Source organism: Amia ocellicauda, chromosome 4 (genome assembly GCF_036373705.1).
Source record: "Amia ocellicauda isolate fAmiCal2 chromosome 4, fAmiCal2.hap1, whole genome shotgun sequence".
NCBI classification, from domain to species: Eukaryota; Metazoa; Chordata; class Actinopteri; order Amiiformes; family Amiidae; genus Amia; species Amia ocellicauda.
The window spans coordinates 28,812,061-28,837,060 of NC_089853.1; the positions used below are offsets into that span (position 1 = coordinate 28,812,061).

Here is a 25,000-nt window from a genome sequence, read left to right on the forward strand (position 1 = left end):
GCGGCTAGGAATAATGGTGCTGTCTTTTACCGCAGCATCAGAATCTGTCAGATTAGTTTAAAACTACAAACCCCTCGATTGCTGAAAATTGCGCAATGACGTCTACAATCATCTATTCTTTTTTTCTTTCGAAAATAAAAATAACAAATAAATACATTAAAAAGGAAAAGCCAGAAAGCATACTTCCACAAATAGAGCAAAAACATTAATACATTTGTATTGTTTTTAATTTCACGTTTTTTAAATGTCAGTCATATTCTCACATTGTTTAATGTACTCTCACTGAATAACACAACCATTTTCACGAATTCTGTTAAATAGCTTCTGCAAGTATGATTTATGACCATAAAAGGCAACCGCAATGCCTGGACTGAATTGTGTCCAACACAATGGAAACAACGTCAACAGATAGAATTAAAGAACTGATCAAAGATAACAAAATCCTAAAGGGAGCTGTCAGTCACTGGGATGCTGTTGTAAGACTGAAGTTTATATAATTTCGAAAAACAAAAAATGAATTTCTGTGGCACTTTTAGGATGGTGGTTCAATAGGATGTTTGGAGACAGGGCTTTTAAGACCCATCAGTGGCTGGACATGTTGAACAAGGGGGTTTAACTCATTCCACGCACTTAGCAGACATTTTTGCAGTTCACGAGTATTCTATTTTGTTTTTATTTTAAAAAGGGGAGAGAAAATCTGTTCTTTAAGGACCAAATTAAAGAGTCTTCGATTGAGTTTAACTTGGCCACCCTATCGTATAATTACTACTTTTAGCATCAATTCATGCTTTTCTCTGTCACATGTGTTTGTAACTGTGTACACAGCACCATTTGCAGTATAAAATGATATAAAAGCCCAAGGAGGTATTCAAGACCATGTGTTTCCTGTCATTTGCACTACAATTTGGGAGCAGTTCATAAAGTCTGGGTTTCTTTCTTTTCTCCCCCCCCAAATGGAGAACTGCAGTCCTTAGAGTCTCAAAATAACAAATTGTGGCTTACACACATTCTGTTATTTTCTGGTTTTATACAGAACCGGTATTTTCTGCTTAGTTAACAAAAATAAGTATTTAAGACAGAGGTGTCTCTTTGCTTTAAAGAGATAAGCAGCATGTTGTGCCCATGCTCTGCTAACAAGCCCCAAATTAAAATTGTCTTTGGTTTCCTTAAAGGCCACAGAGAGAATGATGTCTGTGATTGGTCCCACCCAAGAAGCCAAACTGTCCCTTAAAGAGCAGCATCTTGGTGAGGCCTAGCATGAGGTGATCCACTGTGTTGAACTCTATATTACTGGGCTTAGTTGCTTGGCCAGCCAGTGCTGACTAGACTCGTTAAAGAGGACTGAGGCAGCCTGCTAGACAGACAGGAGAGGGAAACAATCTGATAACCATTTGTATATTGGTTTATTTTAAAATTCTAAAATACAAGACTATACTCCACCCTTCACTCCTCCCAAATGTGTGTTTTAAGTGTTATAGTTTATAACGCAATAATTCTGTAAAGGGTGTTTTAATTTGTTATAGTTGATGTTTTTATTACTTTTTGTGGGGGGGTATGAATGACAGGAGTAACACTAGCCCTGCCTGTGTCAAACAAGGACAATTTATTAAGTTAGAATCCAGGGCCCTGGAGATTCAAAATGTATATTTAATGAAAAGTGCATTGACACAGAGGAAAGAAATGATTAAATAAGCCATCTTTTTAAAAGACTGTGAGATGATGGCATCATCAAATTAAATAAATAGAAAGTACATCTGTGTATTGAGCGGAGATAAATTAAGATGACAGAGAAGACAATACCAGCTCTACTTGTTGTCTGTGCTCCAAGTCCCAGAGGTGAAGGCTAAGGTCTAAGCAAGGACTCTTCCTCTCAGCCTGTCCAGATCACTGCAGGCTCCTTTCTGTGCCATTTCCATTATTTACTGCACAGATTGTTTCCTGGCTTCCTTAATCCACAGATCAAGTCCAAGAATGCTAATTTGCCCCCAGCAGGAAGGGGAGAAACAGAGCAGAGATAGGAGTGTTGATCGCGGTGACAGGAATATGATAGAGTTGGAGTGGGGGGGCGAAATATCCTCAAGTGGGGCGGACTGGACCCTGCAGGTGTGTGTTCTGCTTGGGCCAGCCAGAGAGCATGGAGTGTGGCCTTGGGGGTATCAGCCCAGACAGGGAGCCTAGCCCACAAGATGTCAGGGCTGAACAGGTGGCAGGGAATGGAGGGGAGAGGCTCCAGATGGCACCAGGCTGCTCTCGGTGAAGGACAGAGGGGAGGAACAGCCAGACACACCTTAAACCAAATTCAATTAGTTTGTCATGAGTCAACTAAGCACCTTAATTATCTCAAATATGCTCACACTGAACACCGACCTACTCAGGTCTGATGAGACTGATTAGAAGTTTGTGAAGGGTTAACCAATGAGGAAATCCAAGCTTTTAAATTGAATACGTAAGATCAATAAAAGATAATTACATAACATGATTAATACACTCAAATGTAGTACATACAAGTATTCTTTATATACCCGCAAGCTGGAGTTCAGTGATGCATTCTCGCTTTAAAGTTTCTCAGATCCGTTTTGTTATACAAAGCAACAACTGTTGAGTTCACATAGGCAGCTGCTACTGCTAATTAGCCTGCTGTTAGGTAAGCAATAAATTGGTTGTTTGTTAAATTAATTACATAGAATTGTAGTTTAACTCCTGGAATACACCTGTCTGTCATATTTCTAAAACACAAAAATAAATCAATGAATCCACTGAACCGTGATCACTTTTAGTTTATACTTTAATATAAAACCCTAATAAGAATAAAAACAGTACAAAGCGTATTAATATGATATCATTACTATTATATCTATTAAAAGATATACTCGGGGTGCTGCACACTGAGTAGAGTGTTGGGGAGTAGCCAGGGGAAGAGAATGCTGTGGAGGTTCCAAGCCTGTTACAAAGGGCCTCCTACATGCTCAAGTACATGTTCAGAACTGTTACACTACTATTCACTTCAGGGTGGCACAACATTATCACAGGGCTTGGCATTGCAGCCACCGTCTGGGCGATGCAACAACAAACTTTCCCTCAGCAGTACAGCCACAGGTGTGAAGTTGCAGCTGGACTCCATGCTCCTAGAGTTTTGCAACTGTATTAGGTACAGCAGGGAGGAAGAACACCTACCAGATTTGTAAGATCAGTCATGCAGTAACACAATAAAAAAAATACATAAATAATTGTAGCATCCTAGAACTGAGGAGAAAACAAACCATAGGCTCTCTGAATGTCTGATTAACATAATTGATTGACTCAAAGTCCTGCTAATTACATGTATATTATCTCACTGCATTGAGGTCCTCAGGCATTTTATCTCCTTTGTTAAAAGAGATGAAGAAATGTGAACAGATGGCATGCAACTCAGTGTAAATAAAAGTGTAAACCTACAGAACACACTGTAGACATTTAAAATAACTCAAGGTGACTGTCTTCAATGCAAGAAGAACCCCACAAAAAACAAACAGTCTAAGTTCCCCATTGCATCCACACAGCTAAAAGAAGGGCCGTCCAGTTACCAGATTAGGCTATTATTTAATTTATTTTGGCATGATGGTTTACTTCTGAGAGGGGAAAGGTTTTGCATACTGGATAGAAATACCTGTAATGACATACCTAATACTATCTCAGTGACTATAAGCAATGCTTGACTTGGAAGAACCACATCGATACTAAACTACTGGAAAGACAGGGATGCCAGCACATATTGCACCGAAATTAAGTATCTGAAGCCACATGTGTGAATTTCAAGGATGACTGCATTTCTCTACATGTAACTTTTCAGCGGTTTTCATTAGTGATCCACCCCCCATCACCCCGGAGGCTCCGTGTAACTAAAGACTGCCAATTCCTCAGTCTGACTTATTAGCAAATCCATCTTATGCCACAAGCCCAAACTCTGCCACCTCCTGTCCCGTTCGGCGGCTAAACCACCACATTGATTCAGTCAAACGTCAGAACAGATGGAAACTTGGGCTGGTTGAGACTTGTAAAAACTGAGCCAATTCATAGATGCCATACTTCAGATGAAACATTATCTCAGAATGTGCTTTGTGGGCTCCAAAGCTGCTATTAAACCTGCAAAGAGGACTGGCTCTGATGGCCTTGTCATTTCTTAAATCCAACTCTATACAGCAAGAGGAATTCATTGCCAAGTTCTTAACCAATCAAGAGTGCTCATAATGGCTAATTCCATAAACAGGGTTTCTGTGTCCAAGATAAACAAGTACAGTACCCCCCCCACACAATCTAAAGAAGAACGGAAACCCTTCCAGGATTAAATTCTTGACTGAAGAACTTGGTGTGGTTAAGGAAGGTATTTTTATCTCTGTTTGCGTTTCCACCTCAGGGTTCTCTCACCTCCCACACAGGCACTGAAAAGACACCAGGTGTGCTGCTGAACCATCAAGGGCAGCTGGGTACAAGAGGACCTCCCAGACTGCCTAGAGCAGCCGTTGTGTGAGGCCTGCAACACCTCTAGTGCTCCACATCTTTTCTGGTCACAGCAAAGGACCCTTGCCCCCGGTACTCACCATGATCCAGGATAATGAGCTGGGCGCTGGCCTGCACGTTGCCCACGTCGTTCTCCGCCAGGCACTGATAAAACCCCTCGTCCGACTTCACCAGCCCCAGCACCTGCAGGTTGTGCTCCTTCTGTAGAGACAAGCAAACAAACAAGAGGTCCAAACAGGTTGATCGGACATTTCTTTGAGCAACAGAGCTCAGGCAGCAACTCATGACACTGTAACAAATCTACTGCTAATAATGTGGCATAACAGTGGCATAAAAATGCATCTCACAACACTACCAATTATGAAAGTAATGCAACAAAGACATGTTTTCTTCTCTGTTTTGTGCCTACATTTTTCCCCATTATTTTTTTCATGCAGTAATTGTAGGGTTAAGATTAGAAGGAGAAATGAGCGCCTGCGACCGGATCAATGCTTGCCGGGGATATCGTCAACATAAGTCATTATCAAAATGGCAAAGGATGGAGGAGCTGCCGATAGCTGTAAAGGTCAAGCAGAAAAACAGGGCAATTAGTCACCTGACCCTCAGAAGGCCTATTAGTGTCTCAGGCCTAATTCCTCACAGATAGCACAAGTGTTATAGAATATAATTTCACTTTGGAGCTTTGCGTTTCCCCTGCAGGAGGTATTACACTCACTACGGAGCCAGAAAATGACACTTTGGGATAATGCTTTAGCAAACTATGATAACCTCCACACGTGAGCAAAGGAGGCTAAGGACAGATGGCTGTTTTCTGGCCTCATTGCCTCACCCAACCTAACCAGAAGCTCTGATCAGTTCAATCACTGAGCGTCTGAGCCCTAGAGGACCGAGCTGAAGCCCAGAGCTCTCCACCTGGCCCCATCCCAGCTACTCAAGGAGTTAGTGGAGGTGTCAATGGTAGCTACTTTTTGCTAAAAAGGTTTAACGTAGATTAATCTTGTTTAAATTCTAGTCAGTGTCTTGGAACCTTTGCAAATGGTCAGTCTAGAACTTCCCAATATTATCCATGAGAAAATGTTCCTTAAACTCAAACCCTTCCTGCAGATACTTTACAAGAAGCAAGGGTAAAACCTCCTGATCATTTAAAAAAAAAAGTCAAGAGACTCCTTCAAAATAACATAGTAATAATAACATAACCCCTTACAAAATAAGCTACTTGTTTTAACATGGCCTAATACACTAACACACACATCTGCAAGAAGCTTAGCAGACAGGAACCAGAACACCTCTCAATACGGTTTGACAAACGGGGGTATGCAATCCCATAACCTAATAATAACACGAGCTTAATGTGACTTTTGTTGCATGTGAAAATGAGTGAAATGGCTTAACGGGAACCTTTTGTACATTAAACCACATTAGCCATTTTTTTCTGCATGAAGTGTTTGGAACATCCCCTTCCTCAATGCTGCCATGTCCCCGATTCTCTTGTGTCCCCAGCTGACACTGGCACCCAGGGTGCAGGCATGGGTCTGACCCAGACTTACAATGATTTTGAAATAGTCACTGGGGATGACGGCGTCTCCGTTTTTCACCCACTTGACAGTGGGGGGCGGCCTGCCCGTCACCTCACACTCGAAGATAATATCCATGGACTCGTAGGCGTAGATGTTAGCGGGCTTCTTCAGGAACATAGGGGGGGCTGGAAGACAAGGCAAGACAACAGCATGGATTCAGACAGACTGCTGAGAAAAAGTTTAATGGTTTAGAATTAATAAAACAAATCCCATAAACGTGTGTGGCTGATGCCTATCCAAAGGCAAGTAAGAGGTGTAATGGAGACTCCACTACAATTATGATTCCTTATCGTAGGGGTCCATTGTAATCTTCACAGCTTTGACCCTAATGATTATCAAATGTTAGTCCTGCCATTACATTTCCAGTAGACATAATAATTAGTACCTTACTGGTGTAATAAAAATAAATATAAACACATTAACAATACATTGAGATTTGGCTTCAAGAGATAGTGTTGGTTATGACAAATTGACTGTTATACTGCCCTTATTATTGTTATTATCTTCAGTAATGAATACCATCATCACCCCATTACCACATGCAGAAAAATGTATCTGTATGTATGTTCTATCAACACTTACACAGTTCTGTCACAAAATAAAGCACAAACCTGAAACATATGCTACATATAACATCAGCCTGGAATCTATTTGACTTTCAGGGGGATATCATTTCTGAACGTGTTGCTATTTGGCAACCTAATAGTTTTTCCAGTAATCTGGTAGAAAAACTGTATGCATTCTTAAACCTAAACGCAATTCCCACCTTTAACTCTTACAGCGTGCACAAGAAATGCGTGTGCACAAATTTCAGCTGACTGTGAAGTGCAGGATGTTCCTGAAAGTATTCTTCATTTTAACTACATTTTATTGAAATCAAAACAATTTCTTAAAACAATAAGTAACTTGGAGTAGCGTGGGGGCCATTTTAAAATGTGTAATATACAGGACATGTGGCAGAGGCTTTGAACGTAAAGGATTCCTAGTGAATCTTCACTAATGTGTTTCTTTTGATCAAGACCCACACATATTCATCAAGCACTGATAGTTGGTTTCTTTTGACAGTACGAAATGAAAGAGGCACTCATACAGCATGGAGAAGAGAATGGAGAGGCTCTCTCTTAGACCTGACAGTACTAGTTGCTAAGTTCCTGCAGTGCTTATCTAAGGCCTGTGAATAATCCCACTTTCTCACTCAGTCTGCTGACATGCACCATTTACCCTAAATGGATTTCAGACATTTGGAACCTATTTGACGAAGCTGTAAGCACAAAAAAGCTAAAAATACTGGTTAAGAAACTTGGTATGGCTTGGAGCCACGTCTCTGCAGCCAGCAGCACAGGACCACAGAAACACAGTGAGAGTGACGGGGGAGTAGGGGCTGCCAGAGGTCAGATTGTTCAACAGGAATTCATCCTCAGGTTTGAAAATGGGACAGGAATGTAAAACACTTGTCAATTTCAGTCTTCCTCAGTAATACACAGCATAATTTTGAGTGGTTTGTGCCAAGTGACAACTCATCCTGGCTTGGACCTTTCAAGGACCTTTGATTTACTGTACCCATTGTCATTGCTGAAGTTTATGTTTATATACTGTTGTTCTTAGAGAAGGGGGAATAACATAGCATGTATTTAAAAACTTCTACTGGCTTATGTGGATGTCAACAGTAAGTCAAATCTCCAGTACAAGGAGGTAGCTGCAAGAAAGAAAACAAACACACACACACAAAAAAAAACTGGTAACAGATTAAGAATTGAGAATCGGATATTTATTTTTATTTTTGCTACACAAAGAACCATACAAGATCCAGCTTGGGCAATTCTTGAAGAATTATATCAGCTATCAAATAAGTAAAATGTGTATCCTTCTTTTGTTTTTGATCATACTAATGTTCTTATAAAGAAGGATACTCCAAGGTCAGACATCTAAGCTCTTAAGATTAATGTCAGTTTTCAAAATAAATAGCAGTCCTTAATTGGATTGTCTTACGCACTACAAAACTAAGTTGCACACTAGTCGTCTCATTCCAATTTAAAGACAACAAGGAAGCAAACGGCAGCACGCTGTGCAGCACAGCCAATTCCTTCACATGCAGAAACAAGCCAGAGAATAGAAATAAACACACTCTACAGTGGCTTTGATTCCTGGCCCAGCGCTCACTGAATTACAATACTATCCAATGAATTGTAAAACAAGAGCCCAGCCCCCACCCCCCACCCCCTGGGGGGCTAGAGCCCAGTTTTTAGCTAATTACAGCTCTGTTATTTTTACGATAACGACTTACTTTCAATGGCTTTTATTCCTCCATCCCAAATAAAAACAACCGAAATAATAACCCATTCATTTAGGATGTTAAACATTTTTCCATTCAAACTGCCAGCAAACCAGTGCAAATTCCACACCAATTACCTCAGCACGTCATGTCCCTGGAAGCTTTACGACCCCTCCACATCCCCTGTGCCCAAGCCTTTAAGAAGGACTAGGCGTCTGCTTTGGCTCTTCTAGAAAATACTCCCCTCCAAACGGAGAGCCCCAGGCCTCCAGGCCCAATCCAAACAAAATGTTGGACGTCAAGTGTCTACAATGAAAGGCTGTTGTCTACAGTATTATGTGTTTGGCTCTTTTTAATACTTAACATTAATGAGGCATAATAAAGTTGTCCATTTGTTACAGTATTTCCCTGACAGACTGCAGAGTCGTCTGCCCTTTAATCTCCATGCCAAAAAAAAACTATACTTGAACCAAAGGCGCTTCTCATCCCACCAAATCCAGCAAAGTGTCCTGAGGGACAATCTGTAAAAACATTAAATACTAAATATCATTATACAATAATGTCTAGCTTGAATAAATGCATATACATTTAATAAAGCCAAAATTCTCGATATCCTGAAATCACTTGCTTTCTATTCGAAGCGCTACAATTTATTCAGTGGTATTAAAATAATTACGTTAATACTTAAAAAAATCCAATTAGTAGCCTATGATTAAATATCCCAATTTCATGTTCTACAACTTTCACACGACTACAGTGCTAAGAGGCCACACAACAGAACAGTTAGGGTGGGTTAAGGGCAGTTGTGCCAATGCAAATGCAAGACACTGTCTTCGCTTCCTGCGGTGCTCATCTACCTTTAAGGCAGGCCGAGACTGGGACTGCCATTGAGGAGTAGTTACCTCATTTATATCTGCTGTTGTTCAACAAGTCTAAACGTAAAACCCAACACAATAGCGCTGCTATGTCTGTTGAAAGCAGGGGCACACTGTGTAGTGGTGCTGGGGCTTAGATGAGTGGAAGGCCACCAACCAGGCTCAGTAACTCCGACACTGGCCGGGCAGGCTGTTTTTTTTTTTTTTTTACAGAGCACACATTTGTTATGGAAACTGAACCTCCTGCCATTTAGTCTGCATAATTCACACAGATAAGATCTGTGGAGAAAGAGATTTTTGTTGTTGTTGCTGCTGGCGGGACCACCTTCACTTCAAGCAGCTGGTTCTGTAAGTCGGAAGCATGCGTCTCACACCCATGAGAGTGGACTTGTGACTAAAGTAAAGGCCAAAGGAAGGGCAGGCTCAATGTATTATACTATCATTGCTGGAGGATGCAAAAGGAGTATGCATGTTTTCAGATCAAGACATGCATACTTGTAACAATATTCTGTTTTGTTTAAATCTTCAGGATGATAACCTTGGAAAAGACGCCACTTTATGAAAACACAGCCGGCTGAGGTTTACTTAAGAACTGATGAACAGTTTACTTTATGAACTGTAAATCATTATGAAAATTATATTTAATATAATGAACTGAACTCCCTGTACTCTGCCAATACCCCTCATAAACTGTTTTAATGTCAGAGTGGTCTAACATTGAAAACATATTTTCAAGTCACTCATTTGGATAATATTAACAATTAACAATATTCATTTTCACAGTGGTATCAATTAGATTTTTGTACAAACAAAAAGGATTTTTCAGTAGAGGTCTGGTGGAGAGCTTTCTATATTAAAGCAGGTCTCCGTATGTCTGTGACTGAACCTCCTTTAGTCCTCTTAAAGTCCACTTAAAGAATACAATCTGCAAATTCTTTATGGGTTGTGACTGCATTTATTAAAATGAAACCATTGCAAACCATACTGTACACAGATCAGCCATAACATTATGACCACCTGCCTAATATTGTGTAGGTCCCCCTTTTGCCGCCAAAACAGCCCTGACCCGTCGAGGCATGGACTCCACTGGACCTCTGAAGGTGTGCTGTGGTATCTGGCACCAAGACGTTAGCAGCAGATCCTTTAAGTCCTGTAAGTTGTGAGGTGGGGCCTCCATGGATCGGACTTGATTGTCCAGCACATCCCACAGATGTTCGATTGGATTGATATCTGGGGAATTTGGAGGCCAAGTCAACACCTTGAACTCGTGATTCATCAGACCAGGCCACCTTCTTCCATTGCTCCGTGGTCCAGTTCTGATGCTCACGTGCCCATTGTAGGCGCTTTCGGCAGTGGACAGGGGTCAGCATGGGCACCCTGACTGGTCTGCGGCTACGCAGCCCCATACGCAACAAACTGCGATGCACTGTGTGTTCTGACACCTTTCTATCAGAACCAGCATTCACTTTTTCAGCAATTTGAGCTACAGTAGCTCGTCTGTTGGGTCCGACCACACGGGCCAGCCTTCGCTCCCCACGTGCATCAATGAGCCTTGACCGGCCATGACCCTGTCGCCGGTTCACCGCTTTTCCTTCCTTGAACAACTTTTGATAGGTACTGACCACTGCAGACCGGGAACACCCCACAAGAGCTGCAGGTTTGGAGATGCTCTGACCCAGTCGTCTAGCCATCACAATGTGGCCCTTGTCAAAGTCACTCAGATCCTTACGCTTTCCCATTTTTCCTGCTTCTAACACATCAACCTTGAGGACAAAATGTTCACTTGCTGCCTAATATATCCCACCCACTGACAGGTGCCATGATAACGAGATTATCAGTTATTCACTTCACCTGTCAGTGGTCATAATGTTATGGCTGATCGGTGCATGTGATAAAAGGATAATTTTCCTATGCATAGATATATACATTTATCATGATCAGCAGCAGCCTTTATTGATCTGCTGCTGGATAAAGGCCAAGATATTTCGTAACACAGATACATGTATTTATATATTTAACCCCTTCCAATAACTAATTAAGAAACCAGGAGAAGCTAGATTTCAGATTTCATCTTGAGTTTCTTTCTGGGTAATTGTTTTTTTTTTTTACAGCAGAGAATCGAGCGTTGCTGTAGTTTTGTTGTGGGCAGACTACATTATTGTCAGTCAAGCCTTCTTCAACCATGAATAGATTGTACGCAGAATCATGTGCTCTTCAGAGGTTGTTTATTGCATAGGGGACCATGACAACAAGTAGACAAGTCTTGATGGGAGTTCACGGTGAGGGTCTGTACATCTCCCAACAACCATCAGGTTGAGGGTCTGGCTTTTATTGCTGCATGAGGGTTGTGAATTTTCAGTCATGGCTGCTCATTTTGATGATTTGTTTTTGACAAATGGAGTTCATTACTTTCATTATTAGTTACCTGGAATTGAGTCCTCAAGCTAAATTCCAGTTTTACTTTGTAGTATTCCCTGGTGCTTTTGTTGCGAGTCTTCTGTGTAGTGGGCATCAGTTTTCCCCTTTTATAATATGCCAATACAGCTTTTTTGTAGTGCTGCAAATGATTTATTGCAAATATGTTTTTGAATATGAATCACAGCAGACCAAAAATATTTCTTAGGCATCAATTATTTGCCATTTATGCCGTGTATACACCTTTGAATACTCCAGCATGCAAGGGAATTTTTTTTTCCTGCCACAAGTGAAGATAAAACAGTTCTGAAAACAGGCCATTTTGCAGAGGAGTCAGTGTATGATTTTCTGATACAGGTGTCAAAATAAAAATAAGCAGAATGTCACGGCAATAGAATGGAACCTGCACAAATCTGAAACGCATCAGGATTTGATGTGAAGTGACCTGATCCCAGTTATAATGAGGCCAACAGAATTGTGGTAGGGGCAGTCTGGGATAGCTCTGACTGCTATGCTAGGTACTCATAAACAGCCATGGGTTTGTTAGAAGGAACACTGTGTGTCATCTGTTGTTGCCTCTTGTGTGTGTGTAACATTGGGATTCAAGTTTTTTTGTTGTATGGTATGTTTTTCATGTTTTTATTTTATTTTATAGAAGTTAAAATATGTTTGAAGATCAACTGGCCACCTGAATAAATATGATGTTATTTAGCAAATGCCCTCATCCAAGGCAACTTACTTAACTTAACAATCACTATACTCTACATATACTAAGTCTTGCAGGGGTAACAATAACTTCATCTACACATTATATTGAATATAACTGAGATATGAGATACACTATTACTTGTAAACCTCATTTTAACATTAACTTACATGGCCCACCTTCCATGTGCCCATTTCTGCACTGGAAAACACAATTTACGGATGTGTGTGAAAGTCCTTCAGTACATATCTTGCAAAGTACTGAGAACATTGTTTATTAACAACAGAACAAAAAAAAAACCCTATGTCTGGACACTGTGGTTTTACAAAGGCCTTCATTTTTTTTTCTAAACGTTGGAAATAATTTAAAGTGTGCAGTGCATACCACAACAGTATAAAAAAAAGCTAATTTACAGCCCCATAAGCCACTGGCTATTGCTGCTGTGATGCAATGACGCCAGGCAATTAAGACCGGCTGTGTCCGACTCCCTGCCCTTTCGTTCTTCTCTAAATGTGCTTGACGTAAGAAAATCAATGCTCTCACGGCACTAATGTATTAATAAAATTAAGGCGAGATCTGTGACGTATTGACCATCCCCTTCACATTAGTGGGCCCCTGTCTTCAGCTAGCTAACTCTTCCATGGAGGCCTCTTTCCAACAGCTTGCTACCCAGAGACACTAATCCAGCTCTCTGGGTCATAATGGCTTTCAGGAAGATCCATCAGTAACCTGCAACTCTTTTAAAGGGGGCCATGAAACCAGATACATTAATGTTTGTTTTTTAAATTATTATTTTCAGATATCTTATTTTCCTTTTACACATCCAGTCTAGAGTTCACATTGTATAATAGTGAATTGGTCTTACACTGGTCAAATGTGACTTGTACGTGCACATCGGCAGTTACAATAATTGTATTGTATTATGCCAGGTACCTACCCAATGAAAATGCTTTAACCATAGGCAGCACCTCAAACCTAGACTACAATAAAATGTAAAGATACACCAAATCTGCCACTACAGACATCTTAGTTATCTCAGTGAAAACACAACCCTAACCATAATGTAGGTCCATCTTTACAAGGGAAATTAACTATATCCCTAGTGCAGACTAAAATGTAACCCTACATTTGATCCCTCAACTAATTTCTAGTGCAACATCTAGGGAAATTAGTCAGAACATGGCATATACTCAATTTTAAACCCTACAACTGTTGAGTGATACTGCTTCCCATAATGACGAAACCTGTCTACAGGCAATTCTGTAAGGAGCTGTAGTGATTATCTCAAAGGCAGTGATCAAAAACAAAAAGATACAAGCACAGGGGTTGAATTTTTCATTCATTAACAGCATCAGCAGCCACACGTCTTTAGTGCACAGCTGCAGCAGGAAACTGGTGGGTCACTGTGGTGTGGTGTGTGTTTTATGATTCGCCACTGTTTGAAATAAACTATCCAGGCATGTGGACAAAGCTGATTTTCCAGGGATCCTTTGGGAAAAGGCTTGATGAGATCCTTGGATCAATAAGCTCCATGAAACCAAACAGGCAGGATGGGATGAATGGCCTGCTCTCAGTTTCACCCTTTCTTCTGTTCTCTCTGAGTGCAGAGCCGCATCAGTGTGGCATTAAATGGCCCTCCAGGTAGGTAGTTCAGTCATTGAAAACTCTCTCAAATTATGGAGGCAAGGCTAGCGAGGAACGAGGCTGAGCAACAGAGGCAGTGGAGTCAGACGCGCACTCCCTCGGCAGCCAAATGGCCTTGTTGCCTGAAGCACCAGGATTAAGGCCTCTGTACTGTCAATCTAGCACTTGGTGTACAATCAGAAATTCACTGCACATACTCACACCAGCAAGAGAGATAATAAAAAAATAAAAAATCTTTCCATGTCTAAATATAGCAGCTCTCCATAGAGGAAAGGGAAATAACTATTCCCAAAATGTAACCACAGGCTCATCACACCTAGTGCGGCGATCGCAGGACCACCACCAGCTGATATTAAAAAAACCTTTTTGCGTCACGGCAGTTCCCAAATCCCTGGAGGGAGGAGTCATTTGGTTTTCTTTTCCTATTATTTTTGTGGTCACTTTCATTCTGATTATTGAAAGACTACACACAGTTGCACACACACGCACGCGCACGCAATTTCTAACTGCCTCCCCATGCAGCCTGAAAATTGCCTCCCCCACCACAGTCCAAAAGTGCAAAACAGCTGAAACGCAAGAAGGCTCATCAAAATTTAATATTGTTCAGCAGGGCCAGGCAATGAAATTTTTATTGGATCCCAGGCCTTACTTCTAAATGAGGAACACATGGAAAAAACCGGCTCAAAGCAAGAAAAAAGAATAAAAGAAAAAGCAGCAGCCCCTCTCCCCTCTCCTAACCAACACCCCTATACAAGCCACTCAACATTCAGGCTTCGATTTTAGGCCCCTCTGCAGTGATACTCTCGTAGATCCCCCTAATTAAAACCTGCTGCCTTCCCTACTCTAATTTACGGTCTTGCCCTCTCCAATAAAGGTCGAACAAGTACAGTGCAGCCACTGCTCTTACTGTGAGGCCTACTGTATCGGTTTTGTTCAAGGGCTCCATTGTTCCCCAGGGAGAATTATAAAACCATAGCATTCTCTATAAATAAGTAAACAAACAAAAAAATAAATAATTAATTAATTAATCAATTAATAAAGGCTACTGGGCTTAGACAGCTACAGAACCCAGACCACAGAATACATGTGTAGTGGAACAATGTAATCCATGGAGTAACATTTAAAAAGGCATAATCTAAATTGTATACCAGTCAGTTTCTCTGCATCAACTAACAATATAAACTGGGTCCAAGCTGGTCCTTGGTTTAATAATGCCTGTGTGAGCAGGAATTCAAAAAATAATAAAGAAGCTGGTAACAAGCACTTTCATAATGTTCTTTTGCAGCCATTCCTGGATCCAAAAAGAAAACAAATTGCTACAAAGTGACTGATGGCCTTTCATTACCTTTCCCACCGCTGCCTGTACTAGGAAAACCAGCAGATATGTGGAATGTAGGCTAAAGTGAAGCAAATGGAGTTTCGGCAGCCTCAGAGCGGCAATCTACAAAATACAGGGCTATGAATTTTTTAAAGAACGAATTCTCACACAAAACAGTATTGTCATTTAGGAGATTAAAACATCCATTGAAGCCATGGAATTAAAGAAAGAAAAAGGCTTGGGAGGGAGGGGAGGAGGATGTGTCATTTAACTTTACAGCAATTTCTGTGTTTATGATGATGGTCTTGTTCCCCAGAAGGATGCTTAGCTCCTGCGCTTCTGAAAGACACATGCAGAACCATGGTTTTCACAGATAGCAATCAGACATCAGACATGAAGCGCTTGCCAGGCTCTTTGTGGAAGCCAGGAAGGGAGTGGGGGGGGAAGACCAAAGAGAGGGAGGGGGGGAGGGAGGGACTGGAGTGTGAGAGAGAATGTAGCCTCCATGTAAAGCGAGTGCAACTTTTTCTGCCTGCTCCGATGGCTCAGAACCGATTTGTAATTCAATGACAGTGGGTCAGAAGTGCTCCGCTCAGACACCCCGGTGAAGTGACCCGGATCACTCGCCCCCGTGTGCAGGGAATGCTAATCAGCCAACTGTACCGTTGCTCCAGCATAATTAATCAAACATCCAGCACAAAAATGAAGGTGGAAAATAACAAGGAATAGTGAGTGGCCAAAAAGCAACGCCACGCAGTTTTCCCTTCACTGCAAGCGCCACCAGTGTGTCGTCAAGGTTTTACAGGAGCTGGAGGGCGGCCGAATAAATCTCGCGCATAGACCCAAGCAATCATCAGCTCATTATACAGCGCAGATTTGCGTGAAAATCAATCAGCAGAGAAAACAACAAAGCGGTTATGTTCATTTTGTCTGTGTCTTGCTTTCTTAAGGTGAAGGTGCTTCAGACGTCTGCATGGTGGATCTCTTGGAAATCACCCGAGTATGGGCTAAATCTGTACTGGTTCACACGTGATTCCTAACAAGGTAGGCATTTCTGATGGTAGCTCAAGATGGAACCAATGCCATTAGGTTTCCAATGGGCAAAACCACAGCTACAAACCAGGCCCAGAGGGATGCAACAGTAGCAGGCACCCCGTCTTGTGAAAACATGGCTGCAGAGCTGAAGACAGGGCCAAGAATCCTAATAGGACTGAGGCATGGATCCTGGTGCAGAACAAGCTTGTTTACAGAATCATGTTTGTTACTGTCCCTGTGACATCTTCACTACTTGAGGGGGCACCGTTTCCATGGAGACTAATTAGATCTCATTTGTATTAAGTCATTAGAGCAAGGGAGACAGCTGCTGCTGGCTGCAACAAGCACCACCTTCTCTTTGATTCCACCTCTTTTTTTTCCTCGATACATCATGGCAAAGATGGAGTGATTCGACATACACTCTGCGATTTTCATGGTTAACTTGCTGTAGCTGTAAGGCTCTGATCTTCATAATTAGATGGAGATGTAATCCAGCTCACTGGAGGGGCAGACAATGGAACCATTTATTTTGTCTTGAGATGTTTGTACATGGCATCCCTCTGAGCAGACACGCGTGCTCTCATAGATGGCCGGCGCTTAAGATGAGGAAGGCCAGGGAGACGAGGATGCTGAAATCAGGTATCTGCCGGCGCTACAGTGCGGTGCCTGTCTGATAACACGAGGGAGCGAGGGAGATATGGCAGCCCACTGCATGAGATAGGAGGCACTCTGGGAGGGCACTTCAAAACTAATTTTGATTACCAAGACCCAAGCCAGGCTCGCTGTCTTTATGACAGCAATGATAATGTTTCTGCATTAGAAGACCTTAATTCTTTTTGTGGGCCTCTATGCACACTGTGCACAAATGCATTACAAATTGCTAGACATTTATTTTTTTATTTACATTTCTTTAGATGCCAAATGCTTTCTGACAGCTAGAGTGCATGAAGATCTGGCACACAGGCACAGAGCAAGAGCGAGTGCATCTGGAGATCTTTGATCAGGAGCTGAAGTGTCACTGTGGCGGCGGCACAGCACTTTTAAAGGGCTGGATTGAAAGGGAGGGAAATGAAAATTAAAAACCTGACAGGTAAAATTACATGCATTAACAGAAGAATATCAATGCAACGGGAAATGAATGACAGAACGAAGTTGAAAAAGGTTGTGGTAAAATTACTTCTTTTCATCCAAATGTTGGTTCTTATTTTATTAACTTTTCCATGCATTTAACAAGTTTTTGCTTCTTGGGTTTCAGAAAAAGCCTGACCAATGGAATTACATTGTGTTACCAACAACAGGCCTTATGTATGTAGAACTTTTGTTTTTACTTTATTTATTATTTAGATGGATGCAAATTGTTAAAAGAATTGCCATTATGCTCAGTTCAAGAAAACTAAGAATGCCTTCCACTTCTTTGAGTGATGGAAACTAAGATGGAAACTGTTCTCAGATAGAATTAAAAAAATTGAGTAACACCACACCAAGATATTGGATGACAACTTTTATCCTTATCAAACAAATGTGTGGGATTGGCTTTGAATTGCAACAAAGCACATACAAACAATGTACTCTTAATATGCATTATACATTTTTGCAGGATTTAAACCTCAAAAACAATTAAAAAAACTAAGAAGAAAACCGTTGGCCAACCACGTGTGAACAGACACAGTTGGAAGTCCACAGTAATGGTCTTCTCCATTCAGAGAATCTGGAAACTGACAGTTTATAATGAGAACTCTGGGGAGAAGCTGACTGGTTAGTGTGCGGCCAGGAAGGCCTACATAGCTACAGATAACCTCAACAGATCATGCTGTTGAGGACACAGGCAGTAGAGGAAGCCAGATGGACTCACTGACTCACTGTAGTTTAGCTCTATTTCTGAGAAACAGTTCCAGTGCTTTAGGGCACTATCATGAAACTCATCAGTTCCTGTTTGCATAGATTTTATGCACTTGGCTTCTAACACTAACTCACTAATGGTCTTTCAAGTTTAGTTTGTGATCTCATGCTCTCTTTGAAGGCTCACTGCTGCTCTAACATATGTATTTTTCCAGAAAACAACCAAATCAGAAGGTAAACTGATCCATGCCAAAGCTCTCTTTGAAATGCACTATAATGCAAAACACATTTAAGGACCATTTGGGATTTTGATTGTCTGTTCTACACGTAATTGTGTACATCATCATGTGACAGGTGTTTTTTATGGTTTCCCTGTCCTACCACAGCTGTGTAAAACCTTGGTTTCAAATTGCATGGTTTAGAGATTGGGCTGACACTGTCTGCTCCTCTCCTAAATCAGAGTGGGGATGCTATAGGGTGAAACAGCCATATGAACATTATCTATTCTAATTACATACAAAATATTTCTGTTCTGGTGCTGCAGATGTACATAAATAACTATTGGAAGTACACAATTAAAGAGTGAAAATTTGATTGTAAATGTCCCAAGGTCAGAGTTGGGATGACAGAGTATTAACGTGACAAGTGACTGACTGGATGATGCATTTTCTTCCTTTGAACATGTGTTGGTATGCACCACAACAAGGCTCGATTGTGTACCCAATTGTGGATGGCTATCACTTGGTTTATTAATGGAAGGTAGGTGGAATTCTTCACTTAGTAACTGAGCTCAGTTATCACATCTAAACCTATTCAGGCACAGGGCTGCGGTAAACAAGCCTGGCTGAACAACCAAGCATGAGTGCTCTCAGTGGGCCAGGTGGGCGCGCTCTCGCCTCTGCTCTATTAGTAAAGCCGAGCAGCTGCCCTTTGACCTCTGCCACTCTTTCACACCTCACTCACACTGCCACAGAACCGCCTGACAGGGGCTGGCCCTTGCGAACAGTGCAGGGGAGGATAGAAATAATTAAACTTGGAGAACAAATCAGGTCAGGTAGAGCGAGAGTGGGAATGAGCAGCTTCGGTATGGAGGGGAGCCGTTCGGAGAGGGGGGGGGGGATCTTGTGCCTCTCTGGGAAGAGCTCTGTGTCACACTGGGCTCCCCCGCAACTCCATGACAAACAGGCATGCTGAGGGGAAGAAGGAAATACGCCAGGGCTTCAGACAAGCTCCCCCCAAATGAGCCGCACAGAGTCTTCCACTAGACCTGCAGCAGTGTGATCCCAAACAAAGCATCTCTCTCTGATAGTCATGAATCGCTTCAGTTCACCACCCACTTCAAACAAACAGTCACTGCTGAAGAGCCGTTTGTTGTTTAAGCATCAATATTAAATATACTAAGGTAATGAGAAGAGACTTTTTATTACTGGTGTTATTAGTGTTAGAATTTCAAACAACTTTGTTCTAAACCAGGGAAAATGAATAATTCAGCAGGAAACTAATTCAGTAACTAGTAAAAGCTATTGTGATTTACTACATACTGTCATGATGCCCTTGGAAATGGGAATGTGGTCTTTAAAAATAAATCAGGAATGTAGACAATGTAAACTGTTCTTTTTTTTCTGTATTGCCATTTAGTCTGGATGCATAACGCACATTTCATATATTCACAAAACTATTTATCTTACAGGAAAAAAACAGAAACTATCAAATATTGATACTGATTCAGACAGTGAAGAGATAAGTGATTAAAGTGGGTTGGCAATGCAAATGAAACATAATAAGGTAAACAGCATGAAAATGACAATATGCATAGCTGCACTATAACCAGTTTAACTGGTTCATGATTTTACAGTTACGCAAACGGTTTCTGATTTTCATTTCTCTGTGGAAACAAAAGGGGAGATATGGGGCCCCAAACCTTCAACATTCAGCTCAGTCTCCCCAAACACCTACTGAAAAATGTTTGGCATGCACAGAATAATAAACTCAAAGTGGCTGCTTGCCTAAATACTGCATAAAAACAAGCCCCATTAAAGTTCAGAATTTTATAGCCCGCAGTTCCTGGGCCACTCAGGGCTTGTTTCCCTCCAGCTGAGTCCCTAAGGTTTTAAAACGTTGCTGTGTTAAAAGTGAAGTCTGCAGAATCAGAAACCAGTTAAATACTTGCTATACAACTTAGATTACTGAGGGATTTGGCAGGAGCAATCAGGAATGAAAAAATCTGGGGGAAAAGTAGATATATGGAATGCAGATAATAATGCTGAAAAGGATGGGAAATGGGACTGGTTTGGACACAATGTTATTTAAACATAACCAATGAAAAACAACAAGATCAGGCAGACTGAGGAAAAAAAAAAATATATTTTCACCAGATCCGAAAATAATGAAAGGTTAGCACACATGGAATTGTCTGGAATTGACCATCCAGCAGTTCAGTGGTGACAATCTATGTGAGAGCTGCACCCCATCATGAGTAAAAGGGATTAGGCTAGTGAAGTGATTACTTATGTAATGACACGATTAATCAGATGGTGAAAATGGAAACAAACTGAGAGAAGTGAGACTGGATGCTCTGATTAGCAAACCAAGGATGAGACAGACTCAGTACCTTGGATTGTCAGTTCAGCCTGGAACTCTGCGGTTTCATTCAGATTGCTCGCCAAGCAGCTGTATATCCCAGCATCCTCTTCTGTCAGGTTCAGAATCTGCAGATTGCCACCCCCAATCAATTCAAACCGGCCCTCGCTGAGAAAGAGAAAAGACAAAGACAAGGTTAGCATTGACACTTACCAGAGCAATAAGCTATTGCATTTGCATTTCAATACCGACGACTCACTTAAATATATTTACTCTGTGGGGCAATGTGTATTAAAAAATCAAATCAAGTTTTAGTCTGTTTTTATTAAATGTGACACCAAAATAAGAATGTCTGAGTATATTACAACCCCCCCTCCCCCCAACCCTGAGGACACTGGTCAATTAAAACAACAAAGAAAACAACCATTTTGCAACACACAGAAGAACCATGCAGGGTGAATGTTAATTACATTGCGTGGCCTTCGCTGAATACACTTTTCGTAATGAGCTGAAGACCAGCAACAAGAACTTTAAAACTTTAACCAGTTTCTCACAAAAAGTACATGTTTTTGTGCGTAAGCAAACATTCGGAAAACGTACCAGGATACATCCCAACCATAAAAGGTCAAACCAGACAACCGAACTGGCTCCATAAATCCTACTCAAAAGAGAATGAAACAAACTGAGAAATAAATAGATTGAGGGGGGACAATAGGAAGTGAAAAATAGAAAGTGCTGGCGGGGCAAATCAATGGTTTCCTGTAGGCATGCTATTGAGTTACAGGTACATTTAACATAAACCCCCCTCCCCTCCATGCACACACTACCTTCTCATGTTCCTGAAAGCCACCGACCTGCATGCACTGACCTTTCCCCTCCGACCCCACTAGTAATGGAGGAGAGGGACACTGGTGCAGTGTTGATTTAACTCGCCGCAGAGCAAAGGCGAAAATCAATAGGTTACAAGCAGCATAGCTGGAGAGTTATTGGCGCTCTCCGAACAAGAGATTGCCCTCTGGCTCACAAACACAGAGATGTAGAGATACCAAAGGCGGCTGTATAACCTGATCCACCAGCTATTGATTGGGTTTAAACATGTACATTAATACTATGATTTCTGTAGCATGTAGAGCTTCTCGAACAGGCATTTGTCTGATCCAACGCCATCTGTTGTACAGAGGTCCTGGTTACTCGCCTTTGGGTCTTCTGTGAGGTGCATTGGTTGCACCAGTATTATAAAGGGAAAATAAAATGAAAAATAACTCATGGGACATCGCCCACTCTTGCTGTGGCCGGAGGTCATTTGAATCAAACTGTCTGCTTGGATGCTAAGGGATATTCTAAGAACTAACAGAGAGGCTGCTGAGACAGAACACTATGGCAAACTAAGCTGCTCCAGAGCCCGAAGAGTGAAGCGCCAGGCAGACGTGACGCAGAGCTAATGACCGGTAATTTGTTCACACTGTGCACCTCCATGTGGTCTGAGACTCTTAAGTTAAGGCCCATGGAGGAGTAATCAAAACGATAGGCATAGAACCAGAGCTCCAGCTCACGAATATATAGAAAAGTAAATTTAAGCAACATCTAAAATCAACACCTTGGTTTCCAGGGCTCTCCATGATCTGTAAAACACCTCAGCAGAAAAAAAGAGAAAAGTATTTTCATAAAGGCTACTTTGTTCCCCTGGATTTGCACTTGCTAAATGGGACTCATACATCAACCGCCAAGAGCACACTTTGGTTTTGTATCCTTTACAATGGGCTTTTTACATGCTTTACAAAACAAACAAATACTAATTAGTGGCTTCCAAATGTTGCAATTTAATGCCGCAGTGACCCCAATAATGTTCAATTTCACAGATCAACATATTTCCTTTGAGTTGTACATTAATCCTCTCTCCACTCACTCTCTCTCCTGTCAAACTGCCTGCAAACCCTTAGCTGCCTCAGTGAAACTTTTCTCCATCACCTGCTTTGTCCTACTGGTTCAGTGAGATGCTTTGGATGAATATGCTATTAGCGATTTTCTTATTGCCTCTGCTAAGATTTATCTTATGCTTTGTACTCAAGACTATTCATACAAAAGATACAAAAGCGGCATCGTGAACTTGTCCGATCAGACTACAGGTTGGTGTGACGAAGGTTTATAGTCTGTGAAACAATCTGAAGCGTCTCATGAGAGTTTCAGCTGACAGGCAACAGCGAATTTGCCCCATTTCACCTTAATCACGCATCCCTGTTCAAAAACAGTATCGCCACACAACATTGCAGCTGAAGAAGAGACGCCCCTAGAGAGTTTCGTTTATTTAAAGATACTTGAAGAACAACACTCCCTGATACATGATAGCTTGTTAGCAGGTACTCCCCGGTGACTGGGGTAGGTGAGCGTGAATTAATTAAAAATGCATTAAAACAAATAAATGAAAATGCGGCAATCTAAAAAGCTATTTTTAATTAGTTTCAAATTCACACTGTCACCATGTATGCAGATTGCGCAAGGTATTTGAGGAGGCAGCGTCTAGCTTTCATCTGGAGGTTATTTTAGACAGTTGCAGGTGACAAAGTGTGTGCTGATTAGAAGGTGTCAGCTCACATGCAAAGCGAAATGTTCCTTCACGTAATGACATGCCTTTGTGAAAGGTACAGGGTACTGCTCGTCCAATTATTATTTTTTTTGCCTTTTTTTACCTCTTTAGCGAAAGCAAAGATTTTAACTTGAATTCTCTTTGTAAGCAGCAGCTCAAGAGATAAATACCACAGATCAGGTTTGACTCGGTGGTGTCAGGTAGAGAACTGCAACTCTGAGGACATATTCGATTCAGTTAGCCCAATCATGCTGATCCAACAGTGACCAACACTAGAGATTCAATATCAGCAAAGTAACTAGTGATAATAAACCAACAATCCACAGCCCACAACAGACACAAGCAGGAGTCCATTCTTCAAACACAGAAGTAAGGAATGAATGGTAACTGGAGCTGCGGCCAGCAACCCAACACACTGACTGACTGCCAACATTGGTTATCTGGGGCAGAGGGGACACAATCAACAGAAGAGCAAAGATTGACACACTTGTTTCTGTCGGTTCTTTTCCGAGCTACAAACTGTGACACAAAGGACACTGTTTGTCCAGCTTTATACAGACTAGCAGTGGAGATATTGTCTGTAGAACATGTTTCTGCTAAACCATTTTCAGTACTAACAAGGCTGGAGAATTTTCAGTTCATTTCCTTTAGAATAAATAAATAAATAAAGGACAGAGATTGTGAAATTCTGCAAACAATTTTTTAATGCGTATTACCAAGCCACAGAAAGACCGACAGCTGAAATGTGGAGGAGTATGTGAAACAAAACGTGCAGCCTCAACCTGCTCTCTACATTAGCACTGTTATAATAAGGGGAATCGTTGGGTTTCATTAGCTAAATACAGGACAGAGAAAGAGAGAAAGCATCAAGCCTTGAGTACAATCTACACAATCAGTGTGGTTTTAAAAGGGAATGAGAGAAGGAGAGAGAGGCCCTCAGTAAGAGGAGCTAACACGCTCTAGTGAGAGAAAACAGCTTGATTGTCCGTTTTCTCGGCTCCCAAACTCCCCACGTCTGCAACTCCACTTCATTACCCCGGCACTCTGCTGCAATTTATTATCCCAGCGGCTGCTAGTAACTCAAACTCATTTCCACAGAAACCGACCAACAAATCTCTGTTTGTCCGATTCGCACTGTTATTAATGCCTTCCCAGATAGTATCACAGCCAGACACCCGCCCCCCACCACTATCCTCAACTGACAGACCTCCACGTAACCAGGGAAATGGATCAAGCCTTTGGAATTGCTCTTTGCTCAGCACTGCCCTCGTCTCCCACAGCAGGCTCTGCACAGCTCCTCAATCTCCCCCCCTTACCCTCATGAGGCATCTGCACACAGTCCACCCCCTGCAATGCCTGAGCAATGAAGTTTGGAGTCATGGAGGGGGGGGGGGGGGGGAGTCATTGCCATTACCTGGTTCAAAGCTGCCTCTCCAGTTAAGTACAATTTTATAGTAAACTGCTTTTACCATCCATCCATTTTCTACACTGTTTGTCCTGGTGAGGGTCACGGTAGCAGCATACTCAGCAGGGCGGGCCAGACCTCCCTTTCCCCAGCAACAGATTCCAGCTCCTCCTGGGGGATTCCCAGGCATTCCCAGGCCAGCCATGAGATATAATCCCTCCAGCGTGCCCTGGGTCGGCCTCGGGGTCTCCAC

The 25,000-nt window shown here is 41.8% G+C and overlaps 1 protein-coding gene across 6 annotated transcripts in view; it reads right to left on the bottom strand.

Moving 5' to 3' along the window:
* The window catches only part of LOC136748200 (neogenin), a 181,177-nt gene that overhangs the window by 53,112 nt on the left and 103,065 nt on the right, over positions 1 to 25,000 (bottom strand). For all 6 annotated transcript variants that reach the window (XM_066701756.1, XM_066701753.1, XM_066701759.1 and 3 more), the window contains exons 5-7: positions 20,790 to 20,926; positions 6,045 to 6,199; positions 4,578 to 4,698 (exon numbers count right to left, since the gene is read on the bottom strand). In XM_066701756.1, coding sequence (XP_066557853.1) covers positions 4,578 to 4,698; positions 6,045 to 6,199; positions 20,790 to 20,926 — 413 coding nt within the window. The remainder of the gene's footprint in view (positions 1 to 4,577; positions 4,699 to 6,044; positions 6,200 to 20,789; positions 20,927 to 25,000) is intronic.